Below are 17,059 nucleotides of genomic sequence, written 5' to 3'. Positions count from 1 at the left end.
GCTCAACACAACCCCAAGCTATTGTCAGAAAAACATGTTTCCAAGTTAAAGGAAATTGCTTTATATATATATTAACAAATAGAGCTTTTCATGAGCACAAATCAGGACTAGAATCAGCTGGATGCAGTCGTTCCACTGTTGTAAATTCATCATTCAGTCTCATAAAATCCCATATGAATACATCCTGAAAAGTGTGAACTTTTACGAGCATAAATCTGCTCCTCACACGATTACCTCTGCAACATTTCATAATAATAAGTCATAATGCTGTACACGGAAGTTAATCTGTAACCAGTGGCTTTACATGAATATAAATCCTCATTTAAATCTGTGGCAGTGGCAGAGAGCAGCTTGACGCAGCGAGGTAGATGAGCTCCTATAAAAATATTTATGTCATGAGCGGAGGAGGTGAGGGCCATGTGGGGAAGTATAAAGCCACACTTCATTGGCTAAATCAATACAGAGCCTCTTAACGCAGATTAGCTGCCTCTTGGTATTCGGCCAAGGCAAAACTATGTTGATTTGGTTTCATTTACTAAGGACGCTTTGCATAAACAGGCAAGAATCTGACCACAAGTTTGGATGATTTAAGCGCCTGTAGATTCCTGCTACAGCTAATTAAACAGGCTGGAGTGTGAGGGAGAGATTGCTTTGAAATTCTAATCTCCTGATAGACATTCAATTAAGGTTTTGACAGTTTTACAACAGCTGTTTGTCTCATTGAAATATATGATGCAAATAATGGGCAGCAACCACCTTCTCACCCCGAATCAAACAGACGAAGCAATAAGTTAATGTAAAGCTGTGCTGTTGTCATGTACTTAAAGCGCTAGATGATGAAAAAACAGGCTCCATTTGAGAGACCTGCCCTCTGTTATAGATGCTGATAATTAATTACAGCTTAAAAAGTCAACTTTTCAAAGCAGGCTGCTTCTTATTTCAGTACAATATGAATATTTTTATGTTTTTTTAAGCCGTTTGATTCACCTGAAGTAGCTTTAAGGTCAGAAAAAAATAATCTTACGCCACACTGTGACTGAATCATACATAAATTATATTCTGCATCAACTATTTCAGCTCTTCATCGGAGTGTTCAAGATGTCTTGTGCATGATTTACACACTTTTCCTCAATATTCTGTCTCACATATTTGGTATCTATAGAAACTACTGGCATCTCCATTAGAATTTAAAATATTAAAACTATGTTTGGCTGCACAGCATGACTTTATACCGACTGGACCACCAGCCGGTTGAAGGGTTAAATGAATCAGTGCAGAGACAGAAACATGTCTGGACTGAAAACATGAAAAACGAGGATAATTTCCCCCTTTTTGATCCAAAATGTGGTCATTTTTTCACATTTATGCTTTATGTTGAGACATGATTTCCACCAAATCCTAGATTGGTAATAAACCAAAGAAAAAACATTCATACAATACTTGAAGAAAAGGAGCAAGCAGTAAAAAAAAAAAAACCCTCAGAAAAACAGCTAAACCTGCCAGATTTTACTGCGTTTCTTACTATTATAATAGCATTATAGTCTCTGTTTTTGATTTAATTTACATTTTTCAAACATGATGTGCAGTGCAAACACAAGATGAAAGGAGATTTAAACACACACAAGATGATATTTATGAATTTATTGTCAATTTGTTGGTTGATGATTGTCTAATTCACTATTTTGATGATATAAAGTGCATGTTTATAGTGTATTTCTGCATATTTGCTCATATTTTTAGTTGTATATTTGTATTTGATGCACATAAAACACATTTTAAATGATCTTCATGTTCAATTACACACATATCTCATATCTCATATTTTCAGAACTATACCAGCTGTTCACACCTATACCACTCATGTTTCTGAAGTTGACTTCCATTCATGCAATTAGAAGATGGTAAACAGAGAGACTCACTTCCTCCAACCATCGCCGGAGTTTGCCAGCAGGCCAGCAGCAGCAGCAGCAGCCCGAGGTCCAGGTGAGGAGACGCGGTCATAACCCTCTCTGTCTCCGTGCACACACTAACAGACACACCTCTGGATCTTCAGCAGCTCTTCCTCCTCCTCCTCCTCCTCCTTTTCCCCCCCTTTCACTCCCTTGCGTTTTACTGCAAGTCCCCCCACAGGGTCACCACTGTTTCCACACCACCCTTCATCTTCACCCTCCTCTTCTCCTTCTTCTTATCACGAAGGCACAATTCAAAAGAGAGGGGGGGGAAACCTGCACTGCTTCCCCTTTTTCCAGAAGAAATCTTGCGTTTAATCTCCAACTTGCACAAAGTAAGTCAGTAGGTATGCAGCTGCAAATTCAAATATGCTGAATCTCAGTCGGTCTTTTCCCTTCGTGGATCAGACGCGCAGCGGAGGCAGCATAATCAGCCCGGAGAAGCTAACAGGTAGTTCGACCCTCTCCGCCACTTGTCCTCGGCTCTGCTTGTGTCTAGCGGGGCTCAATTTTGCGCCAAATGTCAGCGGAGACGCAGATAAATTCGCCTTTTATCCGCCGGCAGGTGGAAGGTCGCCGGAGTTTCAGCACCGCGGACAGCGCTCAGGCAGGTCGGCTGTCATCTCAGCGAGGAGAGAAGACAAATCAGCGCTGCTTGATGATTTAAATAAATAAAAAAAAAGAGAAAGAAGACGACAATAGGGTGTTTAGGCACTCTCTTTTAAAAGGAAGAATGAGACAGGAGCGCAAAGGTGGCCCGCCTCCTCCAGAGGGCGGCGCGCTGGTTTAATCTGACAGATTATGGGAAACCCGGAGGATCAGAAAATGTCTCTGTCTGCAGGAGCTGCGGTGGTAACTCCTCCAGCCAACCACACACACACACACACACACACACACACACACACACACACACACACAGGAGGCCTGCACGGTGCTTCTCTCAGAATGACGTTACAAATCCTCTCTATACAAAGGATGGAGATGGAGGAGGAGGAGGATGGAGAGGAAGGAGGAAGGCGCATTCCATCACTCTGGTTTACCTGCGTGTTGATCAGCCAGCTGTGGATTATGTGATCAGATTACAAAGATGTATCATTATGATTTAAATGAATCATAAAGTCAAACTACGCAAATATCAGTCAATCAAAACAATTTGACTGATGTTTAAAGTCCATTCTTGACGTCAGGAGAACAATCTCACCACATGGTCCATTTAGTAGCTGATGTGAGCTTTCAATCATATCACATAGTCTTCATCAGCAGATGCAGTTTGCCCATGTTGTCATGGAATTGTGGATCAAATGTACAAAAAAAAGGCAAAATTGGACCTTGTGGTGAGGCTGTTAATCCTTCCTAGGAATAATACAAAGATAAACCTTAAGTATAAGTACATTTACTCAAAAACTGCACATAAGCACAATTTGGTACTGGTACCAGTACTTTATTGTATTTGTGTATTTCTTCTTCTAAACCATCACATTTAAAGGGGAATCCTGCACTTTTTACTCCAGAACCATTGTTGTTGTTGAGTAAACAGCTTTATTTACCTTGTAGATCAATATTCTCATCCGAAACATGATTATTTTATATGATACATCAATATATTAAACTACTCAAAGCATATAACTGGTGGTTTGAGCTCCACTTGCATCAGTAATAATAATCCAATAATATGACTTCTATAATAATCTAACACACCAAAAAAGGGTCATTGTGCATAATGAGTACCCTACTTTTACTTTTGATACTGAATTACTACAAAATTTAGTTTAAATTTAAATTGTGAATGATGGACTTTTATTGTTATTCTCCTAGTTAAGAACAAGTACTTTTACTTCAACATCCAAAAGCACGCAATCAAGAGCAACTGGACTTGATGTAGATTCTTGAAATGAGTCCAGTTGCTCTTGACTCAACACTTTTGGATATAACATGACCAGGATGACTGAGCATCTTCACAGTTTTTTTTATACCTTCATTTAACCAGGAACTCTCTTGAGATACATCATCATCTTTATGAGACACCTGACCAAAAGGGCAGCATAGAGTAGTTAACACAGAGTCACATAAAAAAACTAATTTACAACATTCACTTATGTTTTCACCTCAATAAAACAAGACCTGAGAGACATAAAGGAGAGAGCTTAACTATGTAAAACACTTAGATTCATCATAAATAATCTTATGTAAGTGAAGGATCTAATTACTTCTTGCACCAGTTGGACCCTTAAAATGACACAAAGCCTTCTCGGAGCCCCATGTGACACATCGTAGATGTCAATGAGTTGTGAGCAGCTCTCAAAACGTCTCATTTGAGTAACTTTTAGAAGCCTGAAGAGATAAAACAATCAAGAAAATCACAACAAAAAAAACACCTACATAAAAGTCACTTAAAATAATATAATCTTGTCATGCAGACCTGTATTTTTCCCACTTAAATTTATTTTGTCACTTCCTTTAAGGGGTTTGAACCGCCAAGCTGGTAACCGCTGCACATAGGAGACATAGAAAACACAATTAGGTACAAGACGGACATTAAAAACTCTCAATTTATAGCACTGTGAATCACTTCAGTATTGTTGCACTAGAGGGAGAGATGAAAAATGTCTGTATAACATTACAAACAGTACAGGATGAGGTTATATTAGTTCATTATGAAGAAAAGAAGAGCAGTTATTCATATTTCTTCTTATAATAACTTGAAAAGTTATGAAACAGGGATAGATGTTGTCGACCTTGCTTGTAAGATCGACTCTACAAACGAAGGACACTTCTGCAAAGCCTTTCCTATGGTGTAAACTGGCATTTGTCCCTGATATGATGTCAAAACAAAACATCTGTTTAATAAAGTCTCTGTGTGAAACCTGTGAGGCAACTGTTTCCCTGTGACAGTTTTCACACATCATTAATCTCGGGTTGAAGCTTTCGATTCAGCCTCTGATTTATTTCAGCCGGTTTTAACGCTGCACCAGTTGTTTCACTGCAAAGTCAAACAGTTTGACATTGTTGACATTACAGATTGATGTGAGAATTAAAGGACAGCAGATTTTGGTATTGATTTTCTGGGATCAAATGAGACCAAACGTCTTGACAACCTTCAAAAGGGTGAAACAGAAAGCAAGATGTTTGTGTGAAGTACATTTGTCTTATTCAGCCCTTATTCAGAGGACGAAGAGGTACATTGTTCAATTATTCAGTAGAAATATGCATTAGAGGAACATTAGAGCAAAGTCTGAAAAATTATTTTGTGCAGCAGAAGTGCTCTTTTCTTGTTCCTATACTATATATAGCTGTAGTTTTTGTGACCCTCTCTGGGGGTCCTGACCACCAAAGCTGTTCTTGCTTCCTGCTGCCACTTGGAGACGCCGAAGTTTAAAGTTTCCAAGAGCAACTTTAAAAGTAAGACTATAGATTTACCTTTTCCACAGCTTACATTTTGACTTGTCATAGCAAGAAAAGCACCAGATGATAATAATGATGATGGCTCAGCCCCATTCAAGGAAGCCTTACTGGTGAACAATCATGCACTATACCAGTATCATGAATTGGGGAAATGGGATTCAGCCATCATTTATATTAGTAATTGAACCTGTGCTGTCAAAATACCTGCTGTGAAAAAGTTCTATTGTTGTGCTCCAGTTCCATATTTATATACAGTATGTGCTCCGTACTAATTGTGATAGTACATCATTTTTATAATCAACTTACTTGTGTTTGCTGTTTTCTACCTCCAGGAAATGATGAAACGCTGTATTTGCACCGATAGAAATGCAACACTGAAATGTCGCTGCTAATTTCACTTTACACAAAGAAAGCAAAATGGTTTTTCACTGATTCATAATTTTTTTATTATGTTTTGTTACTCAAACTGTTTCACCACCGCCTGCAATTTGTTTTGTTTGCAGCTGTGAGCAGCTCTTCCTGCACTGTTTGACCCCCAAAATCAAACGGTTTTTATTATGTATACTGACTTTTTTTGGGTATGTTTTTAATTTTGTCACTTCTCCAGCGTGTTTTCAACACAGTACATACTCAAAACCTGCTGAGAAATCATATATTCTATGAAGTTGGGACACATTTTGTGCTGCAGATGTCAACTATGTGTTCTGACTAAGAAGAAAGATACGTATGTGTCTATTAAACATGTTCTCCTCTCTTGGAAGTTTTCATTTCTTCTTGTTTCACAACATTGAATCAAAGCAGATATAATGTGCTTTTCTTGCCACTGACACACAAATTGCTCAATATAGAAAAGTCATATTAACAAAAGGTTGACCCTAGCGGTGTTTGAGAAACTATAGTCGCAGATCTATAAAGTAAAAGACATTAACCAGACGGATGATGCCACTGAACAGTCAGTTCAGGTGGTTCAGACATCTGTTGAGGAAGCCTCCAGGACGCCTCCCTGTGGCAGTTATTTTCAGCAACCGAGAGACGACAGAGGGAGGAGATCAAGAACATGCTGGAGGGTTTAAATATCCCATCTGGTCTGGGAACACCTCAGGATCCCGGTGAAAAAGCTGAATCATCCACTGAGCTTCTTTGCTGCCACCAACCTGGGCCTAAATAATCAGCGGAAAATTGATATATCTATAGAAAGATGGGAAATAAAATGATGATGAACAAAAGATGTTTAATATTTACTGAATTTACAGCAATCCAAAGGGATTTCCAGCCTGAATGTTGCACATTATGCTAATGTTAAATTTCTCATCCCTACCAAAGAAGCTCTGTTGAAAGTCATCACAGTTTGCAGCCGTCCCTTTCTTGTTAAAGCTCCACTTTACTGCACACTTGAGCTGTGTGAGAACTTGTTGGCAAAAATCAAGTTTTACTCCCTTGTTTGCTGCAGTATGCTAATGTGTTTCTTCTGTATAATGCTCAGGGGAAAAAAAGAGAAAGGAAAAAGCCCTTAAGTCAGGATGCAGAGTAAAAGGATTAAGGGCGTCTCTGCTTCGAATAACACACAATGCAGAACGTCTCAGACTTATTTCAGGATGACACTTTGGTTTTTGATATTTGAGTTTGAACTTTTCTTGAATATTTTTGTGGGTCAGACTCAAAAAAGCAGCTCCGGATGTCAATGAGAACTTAATCAACTAATTTTTGAATGGAATTTGGCATGAAGCTGATTATCACAACATTTTTAATTAAGGATTTGCAGGTTTTGTTGATCTGCGCTGAGCTCATTCTACTTGTGATCCAATAAATGAAGTCTTACATTGATTTTAAAGGCTGTAATTAATTGATTAGCAGTTTTAGCAATCATTAAACATAACACCTACAGGAATTTATGGTCCTTTTGAAGATCCTAATGAACAAACACATCAAAGAGACAAGTCCAGAGGATGAATACTGAAGATGACTCCTGTTCAGTTCAGTGGGATTTCTGTGTACCGACTCTCTCCACCAAGGGGAGCTAACAGCCTGCAGAAGATCATTTGTCCTTTGGCAATGCTAAGATTATGAGTCAACCAACTTCAGAACATGTCTTCATCCAGCAGAGTAAACATGTCCAGTGCAGGCCCAGAGAAACGAGGCTGGTTTATAACAGCCATACTGCACCCTTTGTATAGTGTCATTTGTAAGTGCATTTGTCTGCCTTAAGAGAATGTGGAAAATCATAAAATGTGTTAAAAATACTAAAAAGGACTCAATAAGACTAATGAAGCATCCAGGGACGGGGCCGCCTTGGAAGTGTTAGCTGGAGATAAAAACAGTGAGATGCACCAAATGCACAAAAGTAACAAGCATCAAAATAAATAAAAAAAACTAAAGAAACAGCAATTATGGGATAAACTTACTATTAACAATCTCCTGTCTTGTGTTAAACCTCAAAATATGTTCTTCACTTGACAACTTTGATGAATAGTTTATTATTATTATCTTTTAAAGACCTAAAATCAACCAATATTGGATTTTGAGGGCAATACTGAAGTCTAGATTTTTAATATTTTAACATTTTTATGCAAGTATTCATCATATTCAGTGAGCAACAACGTGCCACAAAATTTTACATGAATGTGACTCTTTCAGGTGAACCACACAAGTTGGTTAAATAGACAAGAGCACAGCATTCACATCAAGGATTCATTTACGAAGAAAAAATACACGATTTAGTAAAAAAAAACCCAGTGAGTTAAGAGTCTTTGTTCCCAAAATAATAATGACACCATGTTTACTTAACAAACTTCATGAGCCACCCTGAAACAACCCTTTTAAAAGCTAATTTATGGAACAATAAATATGATGTCCATGTTTTTTTTTTTTTAAAAATAAAAAAAAAAAAAGCACCAAGCTGCAGGGTTCATTCCAATTTTTCACAGCTGAGCGGTTTATGCTGTCCCTCAGAGATGTGAATGCAAATTACAATACGCAATGACAATGATGGCAAGAGTTACAAATCAAAAAAAACTCCCTGATGTTGTTTGACTGTGATGTTGGAGACTGTCCTGACATGACTATTGCTTCTTGATTTGATTCAATCTCTTATATTTTCCTACTTATCTCTTTGAATTAGGTCAGATTTTTCTTATATTTCACACATTTATGCAGCCAGCACAAATCAGAACACGCCCATATAAGGAAAAGCTGGATTTTTACTCGAGGGAGGAAAAGAAAGCTTGAAATTACAAGGGCTAATTTGATTTTTTTTTTTTATTCTTTGCTAATGATGAAAGGCAGCCATGCATGGGCTAAGTGAGCAGCTCCACATATGGTGCTGGCGTGTGCCGCAGCCATGAGGAATGTCAGTTTTAGTAAGCAGCAATCCTCTGTGTGCCCACGTCCATCCTGCAGGACACACTACGCTTTAACATAATCTGGATGAATGTATGAAAAATCAACTTGATAAAAAGTGCCTTTCAGCAAGGCACTGACAGAAAGGCTGCTGGTTTAAAACCTGCCATGAGGAGGAGGAGAAGAAGCTGATAACTGCTAAAACATCGGAGTCAGATATCGTCCAGAAATGTGTGTCAGCGGTTAAAAACAAATGAGGCTCTTGTCTCAATGTTCAGCTTTTTATTCATGCATGGAACAGCTCATTATAATTTCATAGAGACATGAGCGCTAAATGACTCGGCAGCATCCCGATTCACAGAAACGTCTGGCTAAGTCTCAGTTTTTCTCTCTGCAACTTCTAGCTGGTGTCTTTTGTGTCGTCTTAATACATCAATGCAAACCAGAGCAACGTCTGCTGCAGCACAATCCTGAGGACCGACCAATAAATTATCTCCGTCACGGCTGCAGGAGCCATTCAGGACACTGAGGTCACATCCTCTGTATTTTATCAGGCAATTTGGGGATTTTAGGGACCAGTGGGGGGAAATTAAGTCTCCACAACTGAAACTTAAGCATGGTGGGTATTTTACAGGCTGATTAACACAACATATATTTAAATTTAAGTACTTTTAGGGGAACAAAAAAGAAACTAGAGTTAGTTGCCAACTATTAAATGAACAGCAAAGTATTTTGATAATCGATTATTTGCTTTGAAACCTTTTTTAGGAGGAAAATTTCCAAATTCCGTGTTTCCAGCTTCTTAAAATATGAATATTTTCTGGTTTCTTTAGTCTTCTATGACAGTAAACTGTTTATCTTTGCGGTTAAGGTGAGGACGTCACCTTGAGGTTTGGCAAACAGTGATCAACATTTTTCATCATTTTCTGGACCAAACAACTAACAGATTCATTGAGAAAAAATAATTGACAGATTAATCAATAATGAAAATTAGCTGCAGCTCTGAAGAAACTAATAAAATGATTCATCACTTTGCCATCATTATTCCTAGCAGACAGTAAAAGGCTTTTAAACAACATTTAAACTTTCATGTTTGGAGATAAAATTAGCAGAAATGTAACTGAATGGTAATTTAAAGGAAGTAAAATATGAAAAATGCAATAACTCAAGATTTTATAGACTTTCTAGTGTCTGATAAACTTTTCTGATGGGTTTAAACCCTGGCTGCAGCCCCACTTGTCACTTTTGCTTTTTAGCACCACTTCACTGAACTCCAGCTTCATTAAACTAAACTACTCCACTCAAATGACTCAGACTCTCCATTTTGTCCAGTACTCAACTGTAATGTACATAGTGTCTGAATATATTTATAGATCTGTCCAAACCTGTGTTTCATACCTCAATCCAGGATTTTCTCTCACTGTTTTTGGTCAAAAATCCTTAAATCTGACCTGCTACTACACAACACGTACTCATGTTTAGGGGATTTCTCTCACCTCTCTATGCCTGCGAGCGCATTTAGTCCTCACAAGTATAGAACTGCAAGACCAAAGAGGCCCTTGCATACAGTATACAGACACACAGCCATGTGCAAACAGTGACACTTCCAGCATATTCAGGGCATCAAGGCTTCAGTCCCACTGACACCCAGGGGAACTTGTGTCCTTTGTCAAAGCAACTGGTTCTGCCACACTGGCAGCTTCAGCTAGGAGGCAACCAGAGGAATGTGTGTGTGTGTGTGTTTGTTTATGAGAGAGAGCAAGTAGGAAAGAGAGAGAGAGAGGAGGAGAGAAAGAGAAAACACTGTATATATGAACAATCATCAAGCACGGTAGGCTGTCATCCTACAAACACGTACAAAAAAATCCAAAGGCTACAGAAACCTCGCAGTCCGACTCACATCATTTGATTGACAGGTGATCTCTACTGTAGCAACAGCACAGCTATGACTGCTTAGCAACAAGGACAGGGACAAGATGTATCAGCACTTAATCTGTCATCTTGGAAAATGTGGATTTTTCCCCAACAATGAACTGCAGCCAAAGGAAGACAACAAAATGATTGCTTGATGTTGGAAACCTCAACATTCGATTACAGAACCAATAGGAAAACACGTTTTTTGACATTAGTGATTTAGAGGAATCCAGAGCCATCAATCTAACCATTTTAAGATGTGTTGAAATAATCAGAGCTCAGTTTTTATAACTACTTTTTTTGTACTTTTCACCTCTGAGATGAAAAGTTTTGGATTGTGTGAGGGGTCGCCACCGAGGCAATTATTTTTGTTTCTGTCTTTTGCTTGCTTACTTTATACTGAAATAACTCATATTTTGTCCTATTATGTGTTGCAAAGCAGGGTAAAACATCACAGATGACACATAGACACAGGAAGGAGTGGGGGGGGGGGGGGGGGGGGCATTAAGTTGATTACCTATCATTCATGGTGTTGACCTCCATGTTCACTTCTGTGGACGTCGTCATATTGAGAGGCATCAGAGCATCTGCTTCACAAATAAGTAGCAGCATAAGTAAATGCACATATTGTTGTAGCCAGAACTACAAACGGTAAAAGGCTATTGCATAAAAACATATTTCATTCAAGTAAAGATGAAACAACTAACTGATTAATCGATCAACAGAAAATGAATCGGCAACTATTTTGATATGTAAATAATCATTTCAATCTTCTTTTTTTTTTAGCAAAAATGGCAAATATTTCATGGTTCTCGCTTCTCAAATGTGAGAATTTGCTGTTTTTCCTTGTCTTATATTATAATAAAGTTAATATTTTAGCGGTTTTGACAACTGGTTAGCTCAAACAAGCAATTTGAACCAATTTGAAGATGTTACTTTGAGTGTCTATTATCTACATAATGGTTAATTAAGAAAATACTCAGCAGATTAATGAATAATGAAAATAATTATCAGTTGCAGCCCTGTAAACTATAAAAAAAAGCAATATTTCCATTATTTTTCTATTTCTAAAACACACTTTTATATTTAAATTACACCTGATTAACTGTAAGTCTACAGTATGAATTTGCAGCACATCTGCAGCCTCTGAATTTTTCATGAAACCACTCTGGCTGTTTCAGTCGACTCCGCAGCGACTTGAGGCCCCTGAGGTTGTCTCTTGTGTTTGTGTGTTACGGGCCCTCTAACTTTGCTAGCGTCAAAAACTGTCCTTCTGAGGTTCAGTGACGTTCCTCCGTGTGTGTGTGTGTGTGTGTGCGCCAGTGTGTCTCATCGCCAGCCTCTGGCATGGTCAGGTCCAATCTCTATCACTGCGCTGTTTGGACGGGCTAAGAGAATGGTTTGCTCCACCACTGCAATGCACCAGTCACCCATTCGTTTATGAGCTCATGTATCCGACCATTCATTCATTTATCCATCGATTTACCCATCATCCAACCACCATCAGTCTTCCGTGTTGTAACTCATCTCCATCCCAGATGTGTATTCCCGCACTGCCTGCCCTGCAGTTACCGTACCCATAATCCCCTGGCTCATATCACTATAGTTCAGCACATGGTTGCCCTGCTCATCATCATCATCTGATTTCACAGCTGTATGTGCCCCGCATCTTAACATGTCAGATCTCATCGGATGGTATGAGTCTAAATCCTATCGGGATTGTTCCAGGGGAGCCCACGTGTCGATGCGTTGTGTTGATTAAAATAGATTTCCGTCATACAGTATTTGTTATGACTCAATACCAATGTTCTGTCCTGTATTACCACCAAGGTAATCCTCGGATTGAGGTGGACACCCTGAGAAACACTGTGTCACTCTCCACACGTACTGTACGGACGAAACACACCGCAAATGTAAGCAACAACATAAAATTGACAAAACCTTATTAAAGATTTTGATGTATCATCCTCATCAGCATAAATTGCAAAGTGAAGCCGCCATTCCCTTTGGCTGAGAAGGATTCATCTCGATTTGCTCACAAAAAACGACAAATCAGAAAGCTAAGAGTGAAATGCAAATAGTCTCTGAGTGGGCAAGTGTGCAGTTTACTGATGTCACCTTTAAAACAGTCGCTTTGTCATTTGGGACCACCAGCAATCAAGGTTGCAGCTATGGTTTGCAATGATAAAGAGCAGAGCACCACCCTCTGAATGAATGAAGAGTTTAAGAAACATTTGTCAGGTGAGATTTCGAAAAATACTAAAAAAAAAAAAATCCTCAAAGAACCAAAAATCTACCTCTATACTGGAGATAAGAGATGTTTTCTTTCTTCTATCTCATCTCGTCATGAATACCAGCTGCTGTTTTTAAGGACTGCATGTCAAAGAAGCAGGATTAGCAACAGAAAAAAGGGGTAAAAGTTGATTAACAGCCATTTTGTATGTCAGAAGTAAACTGCACAAGTTACTTTTCAACTTCAAAAACTTGACTTTTTTTAAATTAAAGCTTCATTGTTTGTTGTCTTACCACAAGGAGGCAGAAACACTCAAAATGAAGAGATATGAAGGCTGACCTTCCTTTTCTAGTTGTTACAGCTAATGTGTTTGCAAATAGTTGCCTACTTACACATCAAGCAGATACAGAGCAACATGTGCATCCTATTTAAGATGTCTAAGGTGAGCAGAAACACAACAAGGCCTTTTCTCTCTAGTTTGGTCCAGAAACTCTCTATAGTTGTTATATTAAGCCATAAATCAGGCCAGAGAACCAAAACAATGAGCTAATTATGACTAAAAGCTATGCAAAGTTGAGTTTGGCACAACAAGCAACACATTCATTTAATTCAATATTGCTTTCAGAAATAATCCACTGAGAACCAAAAGAATTAACCCTTCCATAGCTTAGCACTAGCGGGATATTATATTTGACCTAATGTTAGATTCATCCGTCTATGTCTTAGAAAAACAAAACAAATGAAAAGGCAATAAATTTAGATGGTGTTTAAGTTCAGATCTGTGAAACAGGCCTGACTGCACATTGGACCCCATAATTGTATAGTGGAAGATATATATATTTCCTCATTTTAAGCCCCTACAGTGATTCCTAACTTTGTGCAAAAACAGTTGTCCCATTCACTGCAGGAAGAGGCCAGGGGCCGGGGGGGGGGGGGGGGATACTCTAAAAATAGACATAAAAGTAATTTGCAGTATTAGATTCAATACAAAACTATATCTTAGCATTCAAAATGTTATTTCACAACTTTGCTCATTTTCAATATCCCCACAGGAAATCAAGGTTAATATTTCATTTACCCCCTTCAGAAGACAGCTTGTTGGACTGATCTGAGGGGAAAAAAAGCCTCCATGACTCAATGTTGTCTGCTCATCAATGTGTAATATACTGTCCCATTTGTGTTTTCTGTGGTGGCCCTGCAAACTAAACTCCCTCACAAATAAATGTTATTGCATCTTGAATCGGCATGGTATAGTATCTTGTTTTTGTACGGTAACAAAGCAAGAACACAGTGTTTGAGCCCAGAGGAGTCGGACACAGTCAAAGTTCCTCACCAAACAGAAGTCTATTCATCATCGGTTTTTGCCAGAAGGCAATGTGTACCCATTACTGGCTGCATTGACCACATCGGCCGAGAGGGTCAGGCGATATTTTCCATTAGGAACATGGAGTTGCTTTGTGTAGAGCAGCTTTAGAGTTATGGACGAAGGCTTTTAGAGCATGCTGAACACTTATGGGAGGTTTACTGTTCCCAAGACACAAGAGTGCTCCGGTTATGGCTAACGGGGATAAACTCTCGACACAAGAGAAGATGGTTAGACATCATAAAAAGGAAAAGGGTTCAAAAAAGGTTCAAAAGGGCCTCTATATTTCTTTTCAGATGGCATTTATTCATGTTTAAATACAGCTTCTTTTCTGTGTTTATTACCTTTAAATTCTGCTGGTGCATCAATTTACTTAAAATATGTAGAACCATATGACTTGTTTTCAAGTGTTTTATAAGATAGCATCTGAATAGTTAAAGACCGTAGAGGTCATGTACAGTAAGGTGATCTCAAACATTTATTCTTTAATGATTTAGACTGAAGAAAATTGAGTTCATGGGGAATTCGTAGACTTTAGAGTATACCTTAAGGGTTTCTCCGAGAAATGTTTACCAAAAGGCCTCTGCTATGCATCCCTTAATGTTACCCATATACCTGCAATATGCTGAACCCTCAAAGCTTTCTCCGAGACCATTTACTTTTTGGCTTCTCTTGAGTTTGTTGTGAGTTGCTAAAAACAATTCAAAATGAGAGGGCTGATACAGAATAGCAGCTGCCAAATAAATACCATCCCTTTACAGATTTAAGCAGCCAGGCTGCAGGAACAAATTCTCGGAAGACAAAAGATTAAACTTTCTGACATTTTCAACAAAAGGCAAATGTGTAAGCTGTCTTATCTTGTCTTCTACCTGTTCTTTTTTATTTCTCAGCTTGCTCTTTCTAATCATTTATTTCATCACTTATCTGCTGAATGTAGAGTGATGAGCAGCATTAGTGTGGTTACAGAGGCAGGCCAAGGCATTATGAATTTAAATCCAAGATGAAACAATGGGGCAAAGGGAAATCAACAAGAACCAACTCTTCCTCTTTCTGTAGAACTACTATACAACAAATGTGAATTAAAAATGTTCCAGGGTAAATGATGGAAAGCAAGCAACATATAAAATTAAATGCATTACTGCCTTTTTTGAATCTTAGAAGAAAAATGTATTTTTCAGTTTGAATGCCTCAATATCAAATGGTGAAAGGTTACTGTTGATTTTTACACAGATACAGTAGAGTGCTTAAAATACTTCATTGTTATGTTTATTAGTTTTAGGTACAACGTTCGCAAAGAGGACAGTCCAAAAGTAAGAACTATCACTTTATGTGGTCCAAGTCAATTGTATTTATACTGTCCTTAATCATAACTACAGCCTCAAAGGGGTTTACAACAGCGACATGATGCAACAAGAAATTCAAACAAAGACAACACTACACAAAAACCTTCAACTGGAAGGGAAATAAAACACAGATGATAAAATAGTGATAAGGTTCATCTTAACATAGATTTTCAGATATACTATGGCAGTCGAGAAAGGGCATTCAAGATTAAATAATGACAGTACAAATATATATAACACAATAAGACTAAATATATATATATATATAAAGAATGTAAAAATGAATTTGGTCATCAAATGGTCAATATAGAAATGACACCACACATGCGGAAGTCAGCCCTTGGTTACTACTGACAAGAGACATGTATGCTTTCCTGGTGTTATAACTAACATTTTGGGGGTTTTTTGGTATTGAGAATTTGAGATTTAGCAACACCTATTCCTTGTTTTGGATATGTATGCCTCTGGGATTAGGGAGCAGGAGTAAACTCTCAGTTTATCAAGAATATAACGCTGAGTGTCATCAGTGTAACAACAGAAATTAATACCAAAGGAGCTAGATACAGGAAAGTAGGGGGCCCAGAATAGAGCCTTGTGGTACACCAACATTCACATTAGCCCTTAAATGGTTTCTGTAAACTGGGTAATACACATTTGACCCTAACCCTATCTCATGAGAAACACTTAAGGGGCAATGGGTCAAATACTAATTTTGTCAGCAGTTTATACAGTGCAAGAAAGAGAGGTGAAGTCCATAGTTTTGCCACCTGATCAGATTCAGAGGAGGGAACCAGTGAGGAAGACGAGAAAGATCAGCTGTATACAGAGGGCCAGTGTGAGGATGGCAACAACAGCAAGTGACAATTTTATTGGTAGCTCTATTGATGAGGAAGAAGAGAGAGCAAACCAGAATAAACGACAGAAGATGTTTGGGTAATGATCAGAGGAGTACTGCAAATTTTTGTGTAAAAGATCTAGTGGTTTTGCTGTACACATTGTATTGTATGTGTTTGCAATAATACATGATGTGTAGTATGGTGATGTCTCTCTCTCTCTCACACACACACAAGTTTGTGTAATATTACATATAGTTAGGTGGTCAGTTGGTGATTGGGGGAAGGGGGTGTATATGTTTTTTTTTGTTTGCTTGTTTTACGTCAATAATTTTTTCACCTTTCAATAGTTTGAGAAAAACTGAGTTTGAGCACTAGTCTACGGCTACACCAAGCTGCTTCACTGCACCAGACGAGCTCTCCACTTCACTAACTCCACTACTTCTCCAAAAACAAAACATGTGAATATAACTATGTATTGTTCAGTTTTTTTCTCACTTTTTCAAAAATTTTGTATGGAAAACATAAAAGAAAGTAGCTAACTAATTGTTTATAAAATGTTTTAAAAGTTGGGACATGATCAATTAATTATTAATTAATTTTATACTCTAAATGGGCAATGTATTGGGAGATACTGAGTGTAAATTAAAAAATAAATTTCATATTTTGAATAAAAATTTTAGCCT

General features: G+C 38.1%; 1 protein-coding gene across 3 annotated transcripts in view; it reads right to left on the bottom strand.

Moving 5' to 3' along the window:
* LOC137177084 (fibronectin type III domain-containing protein 4-like) overlaps window positions 1–17,059 on the bottom strand; it is a 60,981-nt gene that overhangs the window by 29,339 nt on the left and 14,583 nt on the right. The window contains exon 2 of one of the 3 annotated variants that reach the window (XM_067583201.1): window positions 11,119–11,188. The exons of 1 other annotated variant lie outside the window; for it this stretch is intronic. In XM_067583201.1, coding sequence (XP_067439302.1) covers window positions 11,119–11,125 — 7 coding nt within the window. In that variant the 5' untranslated portion in view covers window positions 11,126–11,188. Of the gene's footprint in view, window positions 1–1,919; window positions 3,009–11,118; window positions 11,189–17,059 lie in introns of all 3 variants that reach the window. One more of the 3 variants, XM_067583200.1, reaches the window with a different exon arrangement.

This window comes from Thunnus thynnus, chromosome 24 (assembly GCF_963924715.1).
Source record: "Thunnus thynnus chromosome 24, fThuThy2.1, whole genome shotgun sequence".
NCBI classification, from domain to species: domain Eukaryota; kingdom Metazoa; phylum Chordata; class Actinopteri; order Scombriformes; family Scombridae; genus Thunnus; species Thunnus thynnus.
The sequence above is the reverse complement of the archived record's forward strand: the minus strand, read 5'-3'. Positions and strand labels throughout refer to the sequence as shown.